Source organism: Canis lupus, chromosome 25 (assembly GCF_003254725.2).
Source record: "Canis lupus dingo isolate Sandy chromosome 25, ASM325472v2, whole genome shotgun sequence".
NCBI classification, from domain to species: Eukaryota; Metazoa; Chordata; class Mammalia; order Carnivora; family Canidae; genus Canis; species Canis lupus.
Window position 1 is genome coordinate 28510405 of NC_064267.1, and position 19422 is coordinate 28529826.

Below are 19422 nucleotides of genomic sequence, written 5' to 3' on the forward strand. Positions count from 1 at the left end.
TTCTATCTACAGGTGAACTCAAGAATTAAAGAGGGATTAACCGATTAATAGATAGTTCATGTAGCAAATGCGTTTTGAGCACCTACCATGTTGTGGTTACCATCTTGGATCTCAAGGATACCTTGAGAGACAAAACACAGCCCCTGGTTTCACTGGATTTCCACTGGAGAAAATTGCCAAGTAGACAACCAAATAAATAATTAAATTTTGATAGTAATAAGTGCTGTGAAGAAAATGAAATGGGGTAAGCAGGCAGGATGGTGGGGAGCCCGGAAGCAGGGAGCCAGTGGGCAGGGGTGGGGGGTGTGCCCTGAGAGCCAAGTGATAGCGGTGGTCAGATAGTGAGACAGGTGGTCTGTTAGGTGCATTGAGAGGTGCACTGAGGGGACCCTGGCTGATGGAGAGAGGAGGTTTTGTGGGGGAAGGGCAGGTCAGGGTGTGCAGAGTGCAGAAAATTCATGATTGTTTTTGCTGCAGAGATCATGTTCTCCACCAACCCATCCCTGTAGCATGTTGACATTTAGGGGTCAGGGGGCCTCTTTCTTCAGGCATCCTCTCCGTCTACTGACTTGAGCACTGGGTTCTCATTCTTCACCTTAATGCATTTTCTGTTGCTCTTACAAAGGAAACTTCTCCACCGCATCTTGATAGATCAAGCATGACATCTACTAGCTACAATTTGGTCATTTGCCAGTTTCCATTTAATAGATTCAGGAAAAATAATCATTCCACCAACGACATCCATCCTAGGTTTACATGTTGACCAGTCAGGTTGAAAAAGGTCCGTACCCCAGGGTGGGGTGGGGTCGGTGCCAGCTCTGTGTTCGTGACTTGCCTGCACCTGGGCATCGGAAATGGCAGGTCTGGCACACGGACCTGGCGCCTGAGGCTGCCTGGGGCCGCATGTCCTTGGGGACCACCAGGCGCTGCCTGGAGATGGTCACCCCAGCCTCCCGTGTTCAGCAGTGCAGGGAGCCATCAGGCACACAGAGGCCTGGAGTGAGGGGCCATGGGAAGCCACCTCTATGTCGTCTTCTCTTTTCCCTTCAGGTAAAAATGACGGCTCCATCGGAGGGAAGCAGTACTTCAAGTGCAACCCTGGCTACGGGCTGCTGGTGAGGCCAGGCCGGGTGCGCAGAGCGGCGGGTGCGGGGCGGCGGCGCAGCGCGGGGCTCCGGCTGCAGGGCGCCCCCGAGCCCCGCAGGAGCAGCACCCTCTCCGGCTCCGCCAACAACCTGGCCTCCCTGACGGCGGCTCTGGCCAAGGCAGAGGGCGCCACGGCGCTTAGGAGCCATAAGAACCCTGAGAACCGAAAATCCTGGGCCAGCTAAGCACCCCCCTCCTGGCCTGGGTTGCATCCTCCTGGGCTGTTGGCCTGCTTCCCTCTGCTTCCCAGGCAAAGGCTGACAGAGGGGGGCAGCCAGTGCCAGCCCTGGGGTGGAGCTGGGAACCAAGTGGGCAGGGATACCTCAAACCCCCCTTCCCAGGGGAGCATGGCAAGGAGTCTTTTCTGCATAACATGGGGCTAGTGACCTCTCCCTGCCCCTCCCGTGACTCTGGAAGCTTCATTTCTTCCTCTGTGCAGAGAATGGGGAGACATCCCAGCAAGGTAGAGGGGTTGAAGATCCCAGGAGCCCAAAGCAGTCCTGGATTGGGGGAGTGAGGCCCTTCTGGCCCTGGGCCTGGGTTTTCCACCCCTGGGGCTGCTGTTCCTTTCTTCTGTTTCGATGACCCCATTAACCTCTTAACCGTACCAGTGCCTTTCTTTCCCACAGAGGCAGGGCATCCTCCCTGTGCCTCCAGAGCCAGCATCCCTGCCAACCCCCCTGGTCCTGGCTTGCTCCTTAGGCTCACTACATCCTTCTGGCCCCCAAGGCCTCCACACCACATAACAAGGTCTCAGAAGTGCCTCTGGCTGGCCTCTTGGGGCTTCTGGCACAAGGTCCTGGGTGCCTCAGCAAGGGGCACTGGGCCTGACCCCTCCCAGGGCCTTGCCCTCTGCCTTTCTACAAGGTTTCTTAGGGGTTTCTTTGTGGGTGCGTTAGTGTCTTTATACCTGGGAAGTGTTTTCTCTTTGCCATTTATTCCCGTAACAGAGTGCTTGGAATATATTTATTTATATTTATTTTTTGCAAATCTGAAATCACTTGCGAGCCACAATCGTCTGCCCGGGCTCTAGTGTCCAGCCTCTGAGGTCACTCGGGAGCTGCCAGCCTCCTGCCTCTGGTGGGGGTTCCCAGAGGGGCCCTTCCTTATGTCCTTATTGACACAGATACACAAGTGGCCTTACCCTAAACTGACCATGACAACTTGGAGAATTAGGTTATTGTGCTTCTGCAATGATGAAGTCAGAAGCATTGTGACCTTATTTGGTGCAATTTTGGTTTCTTGGAAGGGCCTTAGACTGGTTTAACTTCTTGGCAATTTTCTACCCTGATTCCCTGCCTGAACCTGGGGGCTGTGGCTCTGCAGAGCTCCCCACGGTCCCTGCCGAGCCACAGACCTGGCCCAAACGGCATGAAACCTCCAGGATCGTTGCCTGCCTCCTGCTGGGGTATCTCTGGCTCTCCGGGAAGGGGTCTGTGGGAGTGGGCAGGGGGCTGGTGTCTCCCCGCCACGGTGGGGGTGGCTCCGTGGGGGGACAGGAGCTGGGCGGGCGGCAGGGCTGGGGGGGCCTGCACGGCAGAGCCAGTGCCTCCGGCCCTGGTCCAGCAGTAGCCGGGTGACCTGGTGCCAGCATGAAGCCACCTGCCTGCGTGTCGTCACGACCACTGGTGGCCCCGAGCTGTGAGCAGGAGCCGAGAGGACACTGGGGGCGGGGGGCAGGGCCCTGGGCCAGGACTGGTGCCCAGCACTCTTGGGGGCCTGTTTTTAGTTCTCACGTTCGGACTTTTAAAAACGAAAAGTCTCCAGGTCTCTAGGGATTTGAAGCCCCCTCCACCCCCGTGGGGCCGTGTGGGGCCGTGGACGCCCCCAGGTGTGCGGCCGCCCCGCCGCGCCCCCCGGAGGAGCCCGACGTTAATTAGCTTCGGTTCATTACACGTGGCGGCGCCCCGGCCCCGGCGACTCCCCGACCGGCCTCCGAGCGCCCCCCCCCCCGGGACGGGCTGAAGCCAAGGGGCGCTCCGTGCCCTCCGGTTGAGACCCGGTGCCCCCTCGGGCCCGCCCCGCCCCCCCCGGGTCGTGGGTGTCCGCTGCCCTCCGCGGCCGCCAGGAGTCCCGGGGCGAGCGGGGGGGGGGGGGGGCTGCAGCCGGCGCTGGGGGCGCGGACTCCGCTCTTCCGCTTGACCCCCCGCCCCCCCCCCGCCCCGACGCGCCCGACACCCCGCGTCCCGGTAGGACTTGCGCCTGGAGCCTGCGGCCGTGTGGGCCCGAGGGAGCCGCTCGCCCCCCCCCCCCCCCCCCCGCCCCGGGCGGGCTCGTGCTGCGGCCTCGGCGGAGCGGCCGGAAGGGCGCGGGGCTGCTGTGGGCCCTGTGCTCGCGGGGGGTCGCCGGCCGCCTCCCGGGGGTCCCTCCGCGCCCGCACTGCAGCCCCGGCCCGGCCCGCCCCGCTGTGCCCCCGGAGGGGGGCGCGTCCCTGCAGGCCCGTGCGGGTGCGGGGGTCGCCGGCTGTGCGCTGCCGTCGGGGGCAGCCCGGGGAGCCCCGGTGCGGCGGGCGGTGTGGCCGCGGGGGCCGGGGACCTGCCGTCCTCCCTCCCAGGCCGGGGCGCGGCTGCGGGGGCGGAGCGGAGCGGCGGCGCGAGGCCTCGGCCCGTGGTCCAGCGGGTGCCGCTGCGGCCGCGACAGCTCGAGGACTTGCCCCCGGGGCTGCCCAGGATCCCCGCCCGCCGGCCGCGGGGGCGCAGCCGTGAAGGTGAAGGGCCCTGCGTGTTTGCGGAGACCCCTGCGCCCCCTGGGCCGAGACTGGGACCCTGGGAGAGGGTGACAGGCCCGGGCGCCCCGAGCCCCGCCGCTTCCCTGCCCCTTCTCCTCTGGGCTCCAGGCCCCTGCGTGAGGCCCGCAGGAGCTCAAGGTGTTTATTTCGCCGGCCCAGGAGCCGCGCCTGCCTGCGGCCCGCATCTGGGACGGGTCTGTCGTGCCTTCCCCGGGACGCGGCGCCCAACACCCTGGCCCCAGTATCCCCACGCGTCTCTTTCTCAGAAAAGCCCATCGAGCCTTCAGCCCGGCTGCCGACACGAATTTTGTTGGGGGGTAGGGGTCTTGGAAGATCTCCATGTGCCGAGTTCTGTAAATACGAGGGTTCACGCATAAAGAAGTGGTTTTGATTGGGTGACTCTTTGATTTGCTGCACATGAAATGGGAGTTTAAAAAAATCCAAAGACTCTGTAATGAATTGTAAAGACTGATTTGTATTATATAATGAACTAAACCTCTGTAATTTTGTACCATATATGCCTTTCCAGCACATGACCAGCAGCCGCTAAATAAAACGAGATGAAAAAAATAAAAATAAAAAAATAAAACGAGATGATTTCTTGCCTATGTCTGAGGTTGGTCTCTTTGCTTTTCTCTCACTCACCCAGACACGGGGGTGTTTGGGCTCATTCTAGACTGTCCCGCAGGGTGAGGGGTGGCCCGGGGCCGAGGCTTTTCAAGGTGAGACCAGAAGAGGGGTGGAGGGAAGCCGCAGGCCCCGAGCACCGCCTCCTCCAGCCCTTCTGCTCTGTGTGGTTTGGACTAAAGAACCAGGGAGGCCGCACAGGTTGTGGCCAGTCCTACTCCCCTTGGCTGAGACCTCCTACAGGAGACTTTCTGATGGCCTCAGACCCAGGTGTGAACGGAGACAGCTGGCCCAGAGGGGGTGGCGTGGGGGGCCGGCTGCTGCTCTGGAGCAAGGATGTCCCCGTTCTCAGGCCATGGCTCCACTATCCGCCTTGATCTACAGGATCCACCCCACACCAGACTTCCAGCGCCGCGCAGGGCGCCTGACCCTTCGTGGTTCGCTGACAAGGCATTTTGGGGAGGAGACAGTGGTTGTGGGCACTGGGGGGCTGGGTGACACCCTGCTGGCTGTGGACGCGGCTCCCAGCCGTAGCCCAGCACTAGAGGTGAGCTGGCCTCCCTTCAGGCGGCCAGTGGGGTCCTCCTCGAGGTCCCTGAGCCCAGCCCAGCCCCGGAGCGGCCCGACACCCGCCCGGTGTGCGGTTTTCACAGGGAAGCCCTGCGTCCGTGAACCACTTGGCCCTCAGCTGACGTCAGATGTCCTTGAGGACGGAGGGCCGATTGGAGGCGGCCACCACGCAGGGCACATCTACACAAGACTTGTTTATACTCGTAAGTGCCAAAGAGTTGTTCTCAGGGGTAAGCACTGCCAAATTATGACAGAAATTTGGCAGCCAGGAGCCGCCCTGCTCTGAGGCAGGAGTCTGAATGTGGAACTGATCTAGCTCCTGGGATAGAGACTGATTTTTCAAGTTGCTACTTGCAACTCGCGATTGCCTTTGTCTGCCTGAGGCTGTGCAGTTCTTACAGTTGCTCGGACCCGAAAATGGGCCTCAGTGGGCATGTTTCACGTAGGTCACTCAGTGAACACTCGTGCCCTCGTCCTGCGCCTGGGCCTCGTGTGGCGGGCAGTGCAGACAAGCAATGCCAACGAGTCCCACAGCCAGGTCTAGAGGGCACAGGAGGGGCCCCAGGGGCTCTAGGGGTTGAGGAAGTTGCGTCTGGGCTGGTGTGTCTGTAGGACTCGGAGGACAGGAGGTGGAGGGGGTTCTGCTGGGCAGGCGGGGAAGAGCTCAGCCGGGCGTGAAGGAAGCAGGAAGCAGTTTGGGCCTACATGGGGGAGCATGAGGTGAGGATGGTTCTTGGTGTCCCCCGCACCCCCATCTCCTGCCCACCTCCACCTTGGTGGCACCTTAGTGTTTGGGGACGACTTAAAATTTAGCATAGCTGCTTCTATGTATGGTAAGGAGAGAGAACCATTCATTCACTCCTCAGGCTTTCTCTGAGGAGGAGTAAAGCGAGTCAGTCCGAATCTGCTGGGGGAGCGGGGGCTTGGGCACTTTGTCCTCGAGTCCTGGATGAGAATGTGACCCCAGCTGTTGGAGGTCTTTAAAGAAACACAAAGAGGCTTCAGCTTTCTTTCATGTTTCACTGCTAAAGGTGAAGGCCCAGTGGTTTCACTGCTCAGCACGAGGAAGTAAAAGGCCCTGGTCCCAGCAGTGCCGAAGCCGCTAGGACCGCAGGGGCTGGGGGGGCGGGGATGGTGGGAAGGAAGGAGGAAGGCGGGGGAGGCCGGGGTTCCCCCTGCGTGAGGGCACCACTGGGCAGGAAAGGAACGGCCACTTCTGGGGTGGGAGGGACCCACGCGGAGAACCAGTGCAGTCTGGTCAGAGGTGGACGCTGTCCTGCGTCGCGCATCCCCTCTCAACCACATAGTGTGTGATGGTCCCCCGCCCCGGCCCAGGCCCCCTCGGGTCCCCGGGCGGACCAAGGGGACTGATGTCTGAAACAGAACGCCGCCCCCCCCCCACCCCCCCACCCCCCGTTGGTGTCAGGGCACTTCCCAAATGACTATTCTTACCCAAAGAAATCCCGGCCAGGCATTGTTCAGTTATACGTTTTATTCTCTAATAGGTACAATACTAAAATAAACACAAATTAAAAAAAAGTTTTATTAAAACAAAACTGTACAAAAAAGCAGTATACTACATTTTAATTACAGAACAGTCTACTGTCCAAAAGGCACTAATCCAGAATAGGAGATACAATGATACAGGACTCATTTGAACTATTTTAATCAATACAATAGAGCGCTTGTTTCTTTGACCATTTACATCTAGAAACAAGGGCTTTTTGCTACAGTCATTACACATTGTTATAAATATGAGTCCCACAGGTGAAGGTGCAGTATCGCTCTCCCCAGAGAAGGTTCACGCCAAGAGGGACTGCCGGGGGGCTGAGAGCTGGGTGGGCAGCAGGGGTGGGGCCCGCGCCCGGGGCCGCCCTGGGCACACAGAGCTTGTCTTCCGGCCTGGCCTCTCAGACGTTGGTTTCTGGCCACGACTGGCAGCCACTTTACCCCCCTCTTGTGTGTTAGCACCGGGAAAGTGGGTTCTGAGATGCTCCAGGGAACTGGGGCTGGAGGTCTGGGTGATGAAGCGCCAGCAGCTCAGCAGAGGGGAGGCATTTTGGTAACCTGATCCGAAAAAGGCAGCGACTACTCGGAAGAAGGAGGTGCGCCCGGGGACGGCCAGTGAGCTGGGCGCTACAGCCAGGCAGGGCCCCTGCTGCTTCCTGGGCGGACTTCTGGCCCAGGAATAAGAGGTCCTGCATCTCCTCCTGATGGACCCGGTGGAGTCTTATGTTCGAGAGATCTGACCATCTTTTATTTTGGAAGTTGCTTTCTAGAAGCGGGATTCTGCTTCCCAGAGGCCGTGCCCTGCCTCACTGCTGCCTCAGGACCGCGAGCGGCCAAGCTCTGTCCACTTCTCCATGTTTGGTGGCCTGGACAACTCTCTAAACCCCAGATTTCATTCTCTAACGGACTCTGGACCTAAGGAAGAGAGATACTGCAGCTTTCCAAACAGTGTCATACACATAGAAGACAAAGACAGGCATCTGATGTTAACAAAAATAAGTAACAAAGAAATAGGATTAAACCAAATCTCTTCTCACAGCATCCTATACTACATCCTCCTTCTGCTTAGCAGAAAATTGTACGTACACAAAAATACAAATACACAATTTTGTAGAACAGTCTGATTTTAATATATTTATATATATTTATATTTATACGAGTGGCAGGTTAGTTCATTATATAGAGCTTTTTGCACTTTTGGCTCATATGCAACAAGGCTTATAAATTCAGCTTTAGCTTTCATTCAGGTTTTATAGCTTTTGAACAATTGTTTTCACATTTAAAGCAGCATCCAATTTGCACTAGGAGTTTGTGGTGATTACAGGAAAGATGGGGTCAGGGGATTACTGACAGGGAAGGCAGGGCCGGGGCCAGGGGCAGATATACATTCCAGTGTGTGTGGCGATGGCAGAAGGATTGCTATGGGACAGAGTTGACCATGATGACCCCTTGAGGTAGACTGAACACCTTACAGCAGACTCAGACACAGGTGCGACTCCCCTCAGGGACACATGGTGTACAAGATGGGGACAAAGACCAGGAGACGCCAAAGGGAAACACAAAGACTAAGTAAGACACACGACGGCCAAGGCAGGGAAGGGCGCTCTGCCCCAAAGCCATCCGACAGGGACCCCACACAGCCCGTCGCAGATACTCGAGTATTTGGTGGACGCTAAAGACTTTCGGGCAGTCCCAAGGCATCTGGTCCATGGTATCTGATCAGATCATGACTCTCAAACTCATTTTCCATTTTATCAGCTGCTGTGCCAGCCCATCCCCCCAAACCCCCAACCCCTGCAACAAACAGCAAGACAAAGCTGCAGTCCCTGGCACTAGGCGCCACCGGGGCGTTGGGTGCGATTCACGGAGAGGCGAGTGGGCCTCTTCTGCCCACCCCCCCCCCCCGCTGCTCCCCCTGCACCCCCACTCCCAGCTCTGCGACCTCCCGCCATGTGCCCGGGGGCAGCAACCAGCACCAGTAGAACCTGTAAACACGCGTCTGCACAGCCTGGCCACCCGCGCTGCCCTGACCCGGGTGGGCGTGACGGGCCTCCCTTCGTGGCCACCACGGCGGTGTTCTCTCCCGTTTGATCGCTTTCATCAACCCGCCTCCCTTCTCTATCCAAATCCAAATAATTCCTCTGGCAAATTTGCCCATACCTGTTAAAATGTGAATGCCCACCATTTGGGTTATTACATTGTCTGAACAAAAACGCTGGATTATTAATGAAAATAAAGTGCCTGGGTATGGATTTGTCCATTTTGCAAAAACTTTCTAATGCACCAACAAATCATCTGAGCGCTGCTTAGTGCCGTGATGTGAACAGAGTGCAGTCACAAAATAATCCGTCGTACACCCACCACATAATGAAGGCCCCAAATTCAGGTCAGACTTAAATTACTTTAAAAAAAAAAAAGCAAACGAATAACCTCACACTTATTTTCAAAGACACACTTTTGATCTTGCCTCACCCCCAGCGATGATGGGCCTTTTTGAGCCCTTGTGAGCAGACACCCTGATCCCTCAAATCTAGGAAGAGACGACGGAGAGAGGCAGCCAGGGTTCCAGTGATTAATGACGGCAAATGAATCATTATGTTTTTAGCTATGATTATCTGACTCTTTGCCCTCTTGGATCTGGATGCACTTTCCAGCTGCGGACAAAGGCAGACGGGACTCTGTTCTGCGGCTGTCTTGCTCTCCCCATCTTCCCCACTCAGTAGCTGTACACCTCACTAAGCAGGCTCCTTAACATTCTCTATGAATCAAGACTGTAACCCTATCAACAGAGAAATCCCTAAAAAAGCACAGGAAAGAGCGACAAAGCCAGCCTGACAGGGCGACGACGACATCGCCCTGCCCAGGAGCTTGCCCTTGCAGTGGTTCCGCCTGCAGGACGCTGGGGAATCTGGAGACGGGTGGCTGTCTGTGCCCACCCCTGGGGGCTAAGTGCAGGGTTGGGAAAGGATGGGGCAGGGGGGTCAGGGGGCTGACTCTCTGGCAGGTTCCAGAGGTCTGTAACTTGCTTAGGCACTTAAAAAACAGAACTAGAAATGTATTCTTGGAAGGTACTGCATACCCAACGGTGACTATGGCCGTGGAAGGGAGGGAGGGGAGCCCAGGGGGAATCAGAGAAGGCTGTGGGCTCTTCCAGGGGAGGCAACTATGATGTTCTTGGTATCTTCTGGCAGAGGAGCATCCCTTGCAGCCTGGGTGAATCTGAAGAAAGCAGGGCTAGGCCCAGCAGGGGGTTTTCTCTCCCGTTTCTGGAGACCAGGCCAAATGCACAGGGGAGAGCAGGTGTGTGGGAAGTTGGGACAGCCTGCTCTAGACTCACGCCACAGGCTTGCTTTCTATTATCTGTGTGAGAAAAACTACTAGGAAAAGAAGAGGCCCTTTCGAAAGCAGTGTTCTGGCAAAACCAGGGAGCAGTAAAGAAAAGCCTTGCCAGAGATGCCAATGCTTGAAGGGAGAAGCTTGCTCCCCCCAACCCCTGCCCCCAAGAACTTTGGTTTTGGTTTCGTGGTGCCCGTTTTCAGAGATGCAGGATTAAGGGGCTCACTGACTAACATATTGAAATGTGGTTTTCAAGGCAAATCACTAACAATAATGCTCTTGAAAGGAGCCCACAGCTGAGCTCTCACCTTCCTTCAATCCACTCTGCTAATGTATGCACTGCCTACCCCCACCCATGAATCTGGCATAAAAACAAAAGAGCTCAATGTAATATCACTAGAGTGGCTGCTGTTTACATTAATACAGCACTAATGTCGTTTTGTTTCCAGTTTAATAGCTTCAATGAATGATGAAGTGGAAAAATGACCCTCATAAGTTTATACTGGGCTCTTAGTTCCAGTAAAGCAACAGAAGGGGAGCGGTTTCTGGGCTTAGAGGAAGCCAGAAAACAAGACTGAAATTTTGGCTTGATCTGGAAGTGATGGGAAGCTGGAAAAGTTATAAAGGCAACACAGATCTTGTGACTCATCTCTGCCATGTATACTGGTTGGTAAGAGTCATGTGCTCTTTCCAAGGACAGAGTCAATGTCTCCAATTCCAAAATTTCAGTGGCACCCAGATGCCACCAGAGATGCCAAATCTGGATCAATAGCTAAACAGAAGGCACACATACCTTGTTTCCTTCACATTTTTTTGGGGGGGGTGGGGGTAATAGATAATCAAAGACCCCATTAGCCAGCTAATGAAACAAGGTACCTATTACAGAGGCCAATTCCAAGGAGTCAAGCTGGTGGATCCGCTCACCAGGTCACGCCAACTGGGGCCTTCCTCCTGGGTGGACTCCACTCTCTTGGGCTCCTAGGATGCTGAGGACACGATAGAATGGATGAGAAGAGTGAGAGGAACAGCCAACCCCTGAGGACCACTTACTTGCAAGAGGAAAAGAGCTAGAGAAGCGAGGAAGAGAAACATGGGATTTCAGTCCCATCCTCAGGTCAGCTTGAAGCCTGTGCCCGACAGTAGTCACTGAGCTGCCACCTGAACCCTGAGGCAGCTCATCCTTGTGCCAGACTGGGGTTATTAGAAAGTTCTTATGCTGAGCCCGAATCGGCACCTGTCTCCATGCAGGGCAGACAAGAATACAAGTTCCAGAATCTCCACAAGTACTGCCTCAACCCCACTGCCTTTCATGACTGTGATGGACGTGACAGCAGAATGAGTTGGAATGGCTTAGCTAAACACTTCTATACAGAAGCAGGATGTTAAAAGTAATAGGCACTACGAAAATGCTCGAAGTGCTGGAGAGAGAGAAAAACAGGAAGTGTGTGAGATTTTTAACATTCTCTGCCTCATCTAATTGGAACTACACCCAAGAAGTGCCAGTAAATTCTACTTCTTCTCAAAACACAGATGAGACAGTCATGGTTTCTTCCCCCCAAAAAGGCAGGACCTCACATTTGGCTTCTGGAGACAGGATGCTTGAAATGAGGTTTCACATCACAGCTGTGGAGCCTCCTTGAGGTCCCTGCCTTTCTATCCCTATCACTAGGCAAGGAGAAGGGCCAAGGGGAATGCTCTTGTGTCTAGATCATCATGGTAACACCAGTTCAGTGTCAGATGGAATGAAGGGCACGGAGAGACGACAGCACTGGGACAGTGTGTGGGTGGGAATCAACTAGTGTGGTTGTGTGAGAAAACAAACAGGTTAAATGCAGTGATTTCATTCAGAGCAATGCCAGGCAGACTCTGTGGCCTGTTCTCCAATTAACATCCTACTAAGATGAAAGAAGCAACTGGAGATTTCACTTGACTCCACTAAGGTGGTACTGCTGTATAGGGTCTGTGTATCTTCAAGAAAACAAGACAGTAGTAAGAACACTCAGCACAGTTCCTGGCACACAGTACATGCTCAATAAATGTCAGCTGCTATTATCATGACTTTTGAATGCCTCAAGAGGTCTGAAGGTTTGTCTCTTGTTGCGTTATGATTTAGAATGACATCTTTACTCTTGTGTTCTTGGAAGAGTAACTTCTGGTGTTTTCTTCCAAAAAAATAGGTATTTCATGGGGAGGTACTACCTATGTTTTCATGGATTTTGGTGAGTTGGCTTTCTTTTTTGCTTTTTTCTTTTTAGTGGGAGATGCTGGTGGTACTGGCATTTATGGTGGAGGGGGTTTTGAATCACCGAGGTGGCCTCTGGAAACACCTGCGGAGGGAGACATCTTGCCAACTCCAGTTTTTTTTTTTATTAGCATCATTCCCTAAGCTGCACATCTAATACTTTGATCCTTAAAATGGTAGATTGTGTTAGAAGGTTTTAACTGTAGTGATAATTCTATTTTCTTTGAATGTAAGCAGATAATCAGAATGTTCTGCTGGCTGTTTTAATGCATGTCTCACAAATCACAGAATTATACTCATCTAGTCAGTTCTCAGAATTGCAAATCTTAACACAGATTCTCAATTGTAATGGAGATAGTTATCTTTCAGCAGCTGGGAAAATAAGGGATGGGATACTCTGCTCTTTGGGGTCATAAATCCACAATCATTCCAAATGTCATCAAATTGCAGGATCCCACAGGAAAGTCTCAATGACAGCACATGTATCTTGAAAGTGGGTGTTTGGGGGTAGGGCTGAAAGTTGCTTTTAGATCATATAGGAAGAGAAGCACTGGGTAAGACCTTTTGATGACATTTTTCCTCATTTAGTCCAACTATAACACATTTGGAGGTATTTTGGAGGGGAACAAGAATGAAGGACCCCAAGATAGAACTTTTCCCCAAATTCTGTGTGTTTGTGGACAGGTGGAGAGAACAGTCAGAGAGAAGCAGCCTACCTCAGAATTTTCATCAAACTAAAGTTTAGCATTTGGTTAGGATCCTTTCTGATACATACTGAGGAGGAAAGGGCTGTATGAGGATAAGCAGCAAAACATGAACAAAAGTAAGAGCCACATTTTCTCAGTGGTTACTAACTAATCCTGAAGTGTCCAGCCCTGAACAAAGAAAGGGCTCACAGGCCAGGCTCACGAGCAAAGGTAGGAGGAGTCACACAGGAATGAAGCAGCTGGAGGGGCCATGTGGCATTATGTGGGTGCTGGTATTTGCACAGACTTACTCTTGATATAACTGAATGAAGGCCTCTACAAGTGATGGAAAAAGCAAAGCATGTTCTAGAGAAAGGCTAGATCAAGACACAGTAGCTCCCATCTGATGGGAGGCCCTGATGGGGAGAAGAACAGACATTCTGGGCAGGAGACTGCGTAAGGCAAGGCGTCAAGACCACCTGATGCTCAGTTGGTGGGACACTGGTAGATGAAAAGAAAGGAAGAAAAGTGTTAGGGAGAAAAGACTTGGAATAGCTAGGGAGATAATCCCACCGACTCAGAACAGAGGAACTCTGGATAATAAAAGGCTGCATACAAGAAAGTTTGTAGTTGCCCATGTAAGAGTGGTGTGGGGGACTCACATGCACCTCGTTACTTCAGGACACTGCAAATATCAGCACTCTAATTATGCCACATGGTTGAAAGCCCTTATGTGTTTGTGTTTGTGTCGTGTCCGCCACACATCATACGATCCAATGAAGAAAATGTGTAAAATCCCATTTGACACTTGCTGATGGTGACAACAATGGAGATATCAAGTAACCAGGGAAAGAATTATTAAAACCCCGGGGAGCTTGTTAAGTAGTCAACATCCTCAAGTTAGGCCGCATAATACACTGGCTGTCTAAGGAGTGGGACAGAGTCGCGGAGGCCTTGTCAGGCAGGGGCTGACTCGGTTTGGGATTCTGACTGTAGTTTCTGCCAAAGGTGCAGCAGGTTGAATTGGATGTGAGACAGAGGTTTCAAATAATGTAGAAGTCAAATGGGGACCAATAGCAAAGGCTTCCATTTTGAGGTTGAAATAACTCCAAATCGTTCTCTTTCACTAAGGAGAGGACATGAACACCATGTCATTATTTTAGTTTACTGAGTTGCTGTTCCAAATGTTCTTGGGAGCATTAAGTGCTAAAAGGGAACAGGGAATGGGAGATCTGCCATTTTCAATCACATAAAGGACAGAAATCCTTTTAATTATGACCATGCCAATCTACATCTTGCTAAAACAGCTAATTACATGTCAGGAGGACACTCAGTCATTCAGAACAATTGTCATTATATTTTTATATATTCATTCTGTGCCACCCCCCTCAATTACCATGGTTACAATTTGAAAGGATTCAGCCAAACCTTCATTTGATCACAGCACACCAATGTGAATTTGAGAGTTAATTATGGCTGTACAGAGCCACTTTCATTAAAAGAGAGAGAAAATGCAAATGGAATTAAGGGAGCGGCACCCCGAGATGTCTGAACTGGGAGCTAGTTGTGTGCACACCCTCCTCAGGTCAGTGTCCGGCAGCCTTGGGACCACACATGCTCAACAGCTGCCCCATGCCACTGCACCATGGGGCTCAGACACCCATGGATAGGAGGACACAGTACTGTTGTCCAAATCAATCCCCAAACTTGCCAAGTAAAAAGGACGTCAGGAGAGCACGGCAAAGCCTCCTATAGATGCATCCTTGTTTGCTGTTAGGGCCCTGTGCTAGCTAATGAGCTAATGGGTGTGGAATGTGGGTGGTTAGTGGTCAGTAGGGTAAAATGCTACTTAGACTTCACTTGAATGGAACTGACTAGATTTAGTTCTGCTCACTGCTTGGCCTCAGGTGTCATGTAAAGCATGCTAAAAAAGAAGTAAAAAATAAAATAAAAATAAAATAAAAATAAAAAAAAATTAAAAAAGAAGTCCAGTGATCTGCATATTTGTTAGCCATGGCATCTACTACATCCTCAAAGTCCTTGGGTGATGATAAGAACAGGGTGTAAGATCTTCTGGTGTGGCCAGAGTTTCCCTCTCCTCTCTACTATATTAACTCCCCTCTTAATTACAAAGGAAAACTAATGTCATAGGAAACTGGATTCCTCAGATCATTAGCCTTCTCTTTGCTGGTGCTTCTCATCTCCACCAAGAAAGAATAATGAAGCTGATGTAGAAACCTCGCAGTTTATGAACTTCCAGCTTTTGAATGTCCACAGGTAGGAACAAAGTTGCCCTTCAGAGTGAGTGAGTCAACCATCAATGGCAAAAGAAGTAGCTTAATCACTTTTAGTTTGTAAGTAAAGAGAATTAAGAGCAGCCTTTCTGAACATAACCTGTTTGTGAGAGGAGTTTCTGTAATCAGAAAAGGGAGTTGTAGGCTCAATGTATTTAAAAAGCCTTTCTCACAACCTCAGTATGGTAGTTCTCCTGAGAGTGGTAAAGAAATCTTCCCTCTTAAGTGGTAGTCATCATTTGAAAAGAAGAGCATATAATGAAGCAGAGAGCAATGCCAGAAAAGAAAGGGCCTCTGCTTTGACAACAAGCTACGGTCAGGGAAATTCTTATAGGATAACCTGGCCACTTATAGTTGCCTCCCTGGGAAAACCTAGTGTTCTCATTATGGTGCAATACCTTCAAACTGGAGAACTTAGGTGTCACTAAGTAATGTAAATTAGACAGTCCAGAAATTAAGAAACAGGAAGAGAGTTTTCAGGGTATGCAGCTCAGCCAAATTCAGTACGGCTGAAAACTGATCCCCGAATCCTGAGTAAACATCCTTGCTATTTAGAGGGCACGCAAAAAGGAATGTTTTAAATGTGTAATTCACACCCCTGCCCCAGCGCAGCCCCCACCCCACCCCTATGCCCCATAGAGATGCCACCAGCAGAGCTGGTCAGCGCACCCAACTTTCGCTTGGGAAATCTTGATAAACAAATTCGGCTCAGTAAAGCTATAAATGGATTTGGCTGGTCTCACTGCAGCCCCAACGAATACAGTAGTAAAACATTACTAATAATCACAACAACAAAATGACAAAATCTATCACCACTCTGACCTAAGATTTAAATCACGGACAGAGATTAACACAGAAAACCAACGCACAATGTGAAGGGTCAGGACTATTCAGTGTAGAGTGCTACTGAGCACAAGATCATCAATAACAAGAAAAATTATTGCCTAAGAATCTGTTGAGACTCATTGGGGAAAAAAATACTCTGGTTGTTCTCTAAACGAGAAAAGACAAAAAGCAATTTTAAAAGACAGAGCCACAAGTTAAATGGGAAGACTGCTTCTACCCAAACCCTTAAGACCAAGAGAGTAAGGACTTGAAGTTCACATTTTTAGGACAGGGGTGGGAGGATCGTGTATGAAAAGGGATTATATCCACTGTTATGGGCAGAGATAATGCAGCTGGTCAGTGGAATATGTAGCTGGTCAAAAAGATGGCCTGCAAGACATCTCTTGTGTGAAGAGATGGACCACACCCACCTACTCTGCCTACTGTGGAAAGTAAAAATCCCAGCAAAAATGTCAGCTCCTGATGAGGCCTTAGTAGTGGAGACCAGAGGCAAATGGAAGAGGAGCTGTTCACAGACAGAGAGGATGCAACTGGAGATGCCAAATGAAATAAGCCTATTTACACTTCATGCCTGATGGCTGGAATCCAGGAGGGAAGTGTGAAGACAAAGGCCAAACAGGGAGAACTGAAAGAAGTATATGGAGGAGCTCTTCATGAGTTGTCCCCTTTGAGGTAAAAATATATGTGGACAGCTGGCTCCAACAGTGGTACTGTTGGTCACTGGACTGCCTGCCATCCTAAATCTGCCAGGAACTCAGGTATTGGATTTGTACACTTCAGTGGTGACGAGCCGCTGCTTCCTCACTCACATTTTTTTTTAAGTGGTCACCTCTAATGACTGAGCTAGAGTGAAAAGTACCTTAAAGGGATCTTCCTGTTCCAGGAATTTTCTTCCTGTTAAGGAATAACAGGAGGATGTGGTGGCAGGGGTGGGGGGTGTCTGTCCCACCCGAGGCCAATGTATGGGAACTAGACAGATTCCATAGGTAGGTGGAAGGTGACCACACTGACCAACCACTTAAAGGATTCAGACTGTGAAGAAAATTGCCCTAAGGGGTACTCAACAATTACAAGCTTTGCTGAAATAAACCTGAAATAAACCAAAATGTCTATTTGGTACTGACTGGCACCAGAAGGTCTCAGCTAAGAGTGTACCCTACTGCCCTCCTTGGCCTTCAATCTATGTTAGAGTTATCAAAAGCAAGGTAGAAATCTCACTTGGATGGTCCATCTTTCGAAGGTCCCTTTGTAAGGCTGTGTTGTAAGAAGAGTAGGAAGTTTACCCACGTGACTACAGTAATTCAATGAAAGTGACCTTGAAAAATAACAGACAAGTTACAAGAACTGCTGACCAGGTTCCCCATCCCCCCTTTCAGTCTTCCTTACTATGGAAGAGCAGTCCTGAAAGTCCTCTGGGGCCTGAGGGAGGTACATTATGGGGCCAGAGAAGAGGGACACAACAACCAAAAAGCACACAACAGGATTTTTTCAGAGCCCTGGCTCTTTTCCCTTCAGTAAGAGAGCAGTTTAGGGTTCCTATTTAAATACCACCAAACCTGAAAAAGCTTAAGAAAACAAATTCACTATCCAAAGACATCACAACTTAGACAGTGGCAACTGTATACACCATTATAAGAACTAAGGTAACCTGGACAAGACAGCTGAATTCAACCTGGTGGCAAAAAAAACCCCAAAACCAAAAAACCCCAAAAAACAAATCAACAATGGTAGATTTAAATCTAGGCCCCAAAGAACTATATCTTTGCTCTTGGTGAAAAAGCAAAAGTTATATGTAAGGCAGTGGGTCTTAAGAGCAGGCCAGCAGTCTTCTTCAATTAAAAGAAGATTTCTGGATGAAAGATTCCTTCTTCCTGTTCCTACTGAACCCAATATGAAGCTATCTTGCATCAGTAGACATGTTCTTTCACTTTTTTTTCCAGGTTGCCAGATAGGGCCCTGTACTGCTTTCATGGATACCGACTCTCCTTTATTCTCTGAAGCTTTTCCCCATCCCTAAGGCCTTAAAACAATGAAACCTTTTAGCTCTTCTCTGGCAATCACTGTATTTCTTTAGAAACTGCAGCTGTCCTAACAGTTTGAGTCTGTTTCTTTAAAAAGACCAGCAAGAACAAATGATACTGACAATCCCATCATAAAGAAGCTATCAATTATAATAATCTCCTTACAATAAATCATGGATGTGGCTTGTCAGACAGTATAGTTTTCTCACTTCTTTGAGTCAACTGAGAATAAGCAGACAAAATTCCACCGAAATGGAAAGATACAACATGTTATATTTCTTCTACGTAATATAAAAGGAAAGAAAGATAACATAATCTCCTAATTGAAATAAAAAGTCCAACACACTAAGAAAGAAAATGAGCAGGGGGATCATTCCTGAGAATAACAAATGCTACTCTTGAATTGGTTGGTTCAAGTAATACAGTAAAACAGAAAAGACTACCCCATTTTACTTCAGTTCTTGGAAGCTGGAAGAAGCACATACACTTTCTGCCTGAAATCCACAGACAAAAGCAGGCCCAGTCCCTGCCTACAGCTCTTTAAAGTCACAGCCCCATATAAGGTGGCATCTTCGTGCCCTCTTGAAGGCTTCCGCGCACTGGCCTAAGGAGGATAAACAGATACAGAGAAGCCCTTGTCAGCACGTGCCTTACATGGAGTCAGACCAGCTAAAAACTGGTGGGTATTTAATTTAATATCTCACTAATGAGGAAGGGCAAAACAAAGGTCAGTCAGTTTCTCTCCCTCAATGGTTTTAGGCTGAATACATTTGGTGGGGGAGGAGGGGTGAAGAGGTAAGGAAATGGCACCTTCTTTCCATCTTAGAAATCGTTCTCAGGTAATGGATGACAGGACAGAAGCCCTGTTGAATAGCCAGCCCCGCAAGGCTTCACCATGCGTAGGAAGAAGAGATGGAACGAAGCAGAAAGTATACAGCAGTCATGCCTCCTTCAGACGCACCCTACGCCGCTACATCGAAGGCGGTTTCCTCTTCCCCACAGTGACAGTGTGTCATTTAATCGGGATGCCAAGAGATCATTTTCATACAAGGCCAGCAGATGTAATTTTCTTTGATGCATGAATAGTTCATCATTTTGCTACTAGATGACAAGGTGATCACAGGGTGACTTTATAACGCAAGTTCACTGTTTGGTATTTTGAGTTCTCAAAATGAAAAAAAGATTTATCAAATATAAATATCTTTAAAAAGTAACAAAAGTGCTACATATGTGATCAAGGAAAAAAATTCCATTAGTTACTGCCGCTTAAAGTAGATTAAACTTTACAAATATTACCACATCCATTATCAATATGGCTTCCAATTATTAAATAAATTGCCTGTAGCAATATAGCTTTTCACACCTCTACAAGGACAGAGTAAAGAGAACACCAAAGCAGTCACATCACGTTGTATCT

The 19422-nt window shown here is 50.4% G+C and overlaps 2 protein-coding genes across 8 annotated transcripts in view; one reads left to right on the forward strand and one right to left on the reverse strand.

The window, feature by feature from the left end:
• Positions 1–4482, forward strand: part of KIF13B (kinesin family member 13B) — a 203481-nt gene extending 198999 nt beyond the window's left edge. Inside the window, exon 40 of the mRNA XM_049100832.1 lies at positions 1051–4482. Coding sequence (XP_048956789.1) covers positions 1051–1331 — 281 coding nt within the window. The 3' untranslated portion in view covers positions 1332–4482. The remainder of the gene's footprint in view (positions 1–1050) is intronic.
• A 2063-nt stretch (positions 4483–6545) lies between these two features.
• HMBOX1 (homeobox containing 1) overlaps positions 6546–19422 on the reverse strand; it is a 191225-nt gene continuing 178348 nt past the window's right edge. For 3 of the 7 annotated variants that reach the window (XM_025462959.3, XM_025462958.3, XM_025462957.3), the window contains exon 10: positions 6546–7495. In XM_025462959.3, coding sequence (XP_025318744.1) covers positions 7328–7495 — 168 coding nt within the window. In that variant the 3' untranslated portion in view covers positions 6546–7327. Of the gene's footprint in view, positions 10903–19422 lie in introns of all 7 variants that reach the window. The other 4 variants (XM_025462970.3, XM_035721057.2, XM_025462968.3 and 1 more) reach the window with 2 other exon arrangements.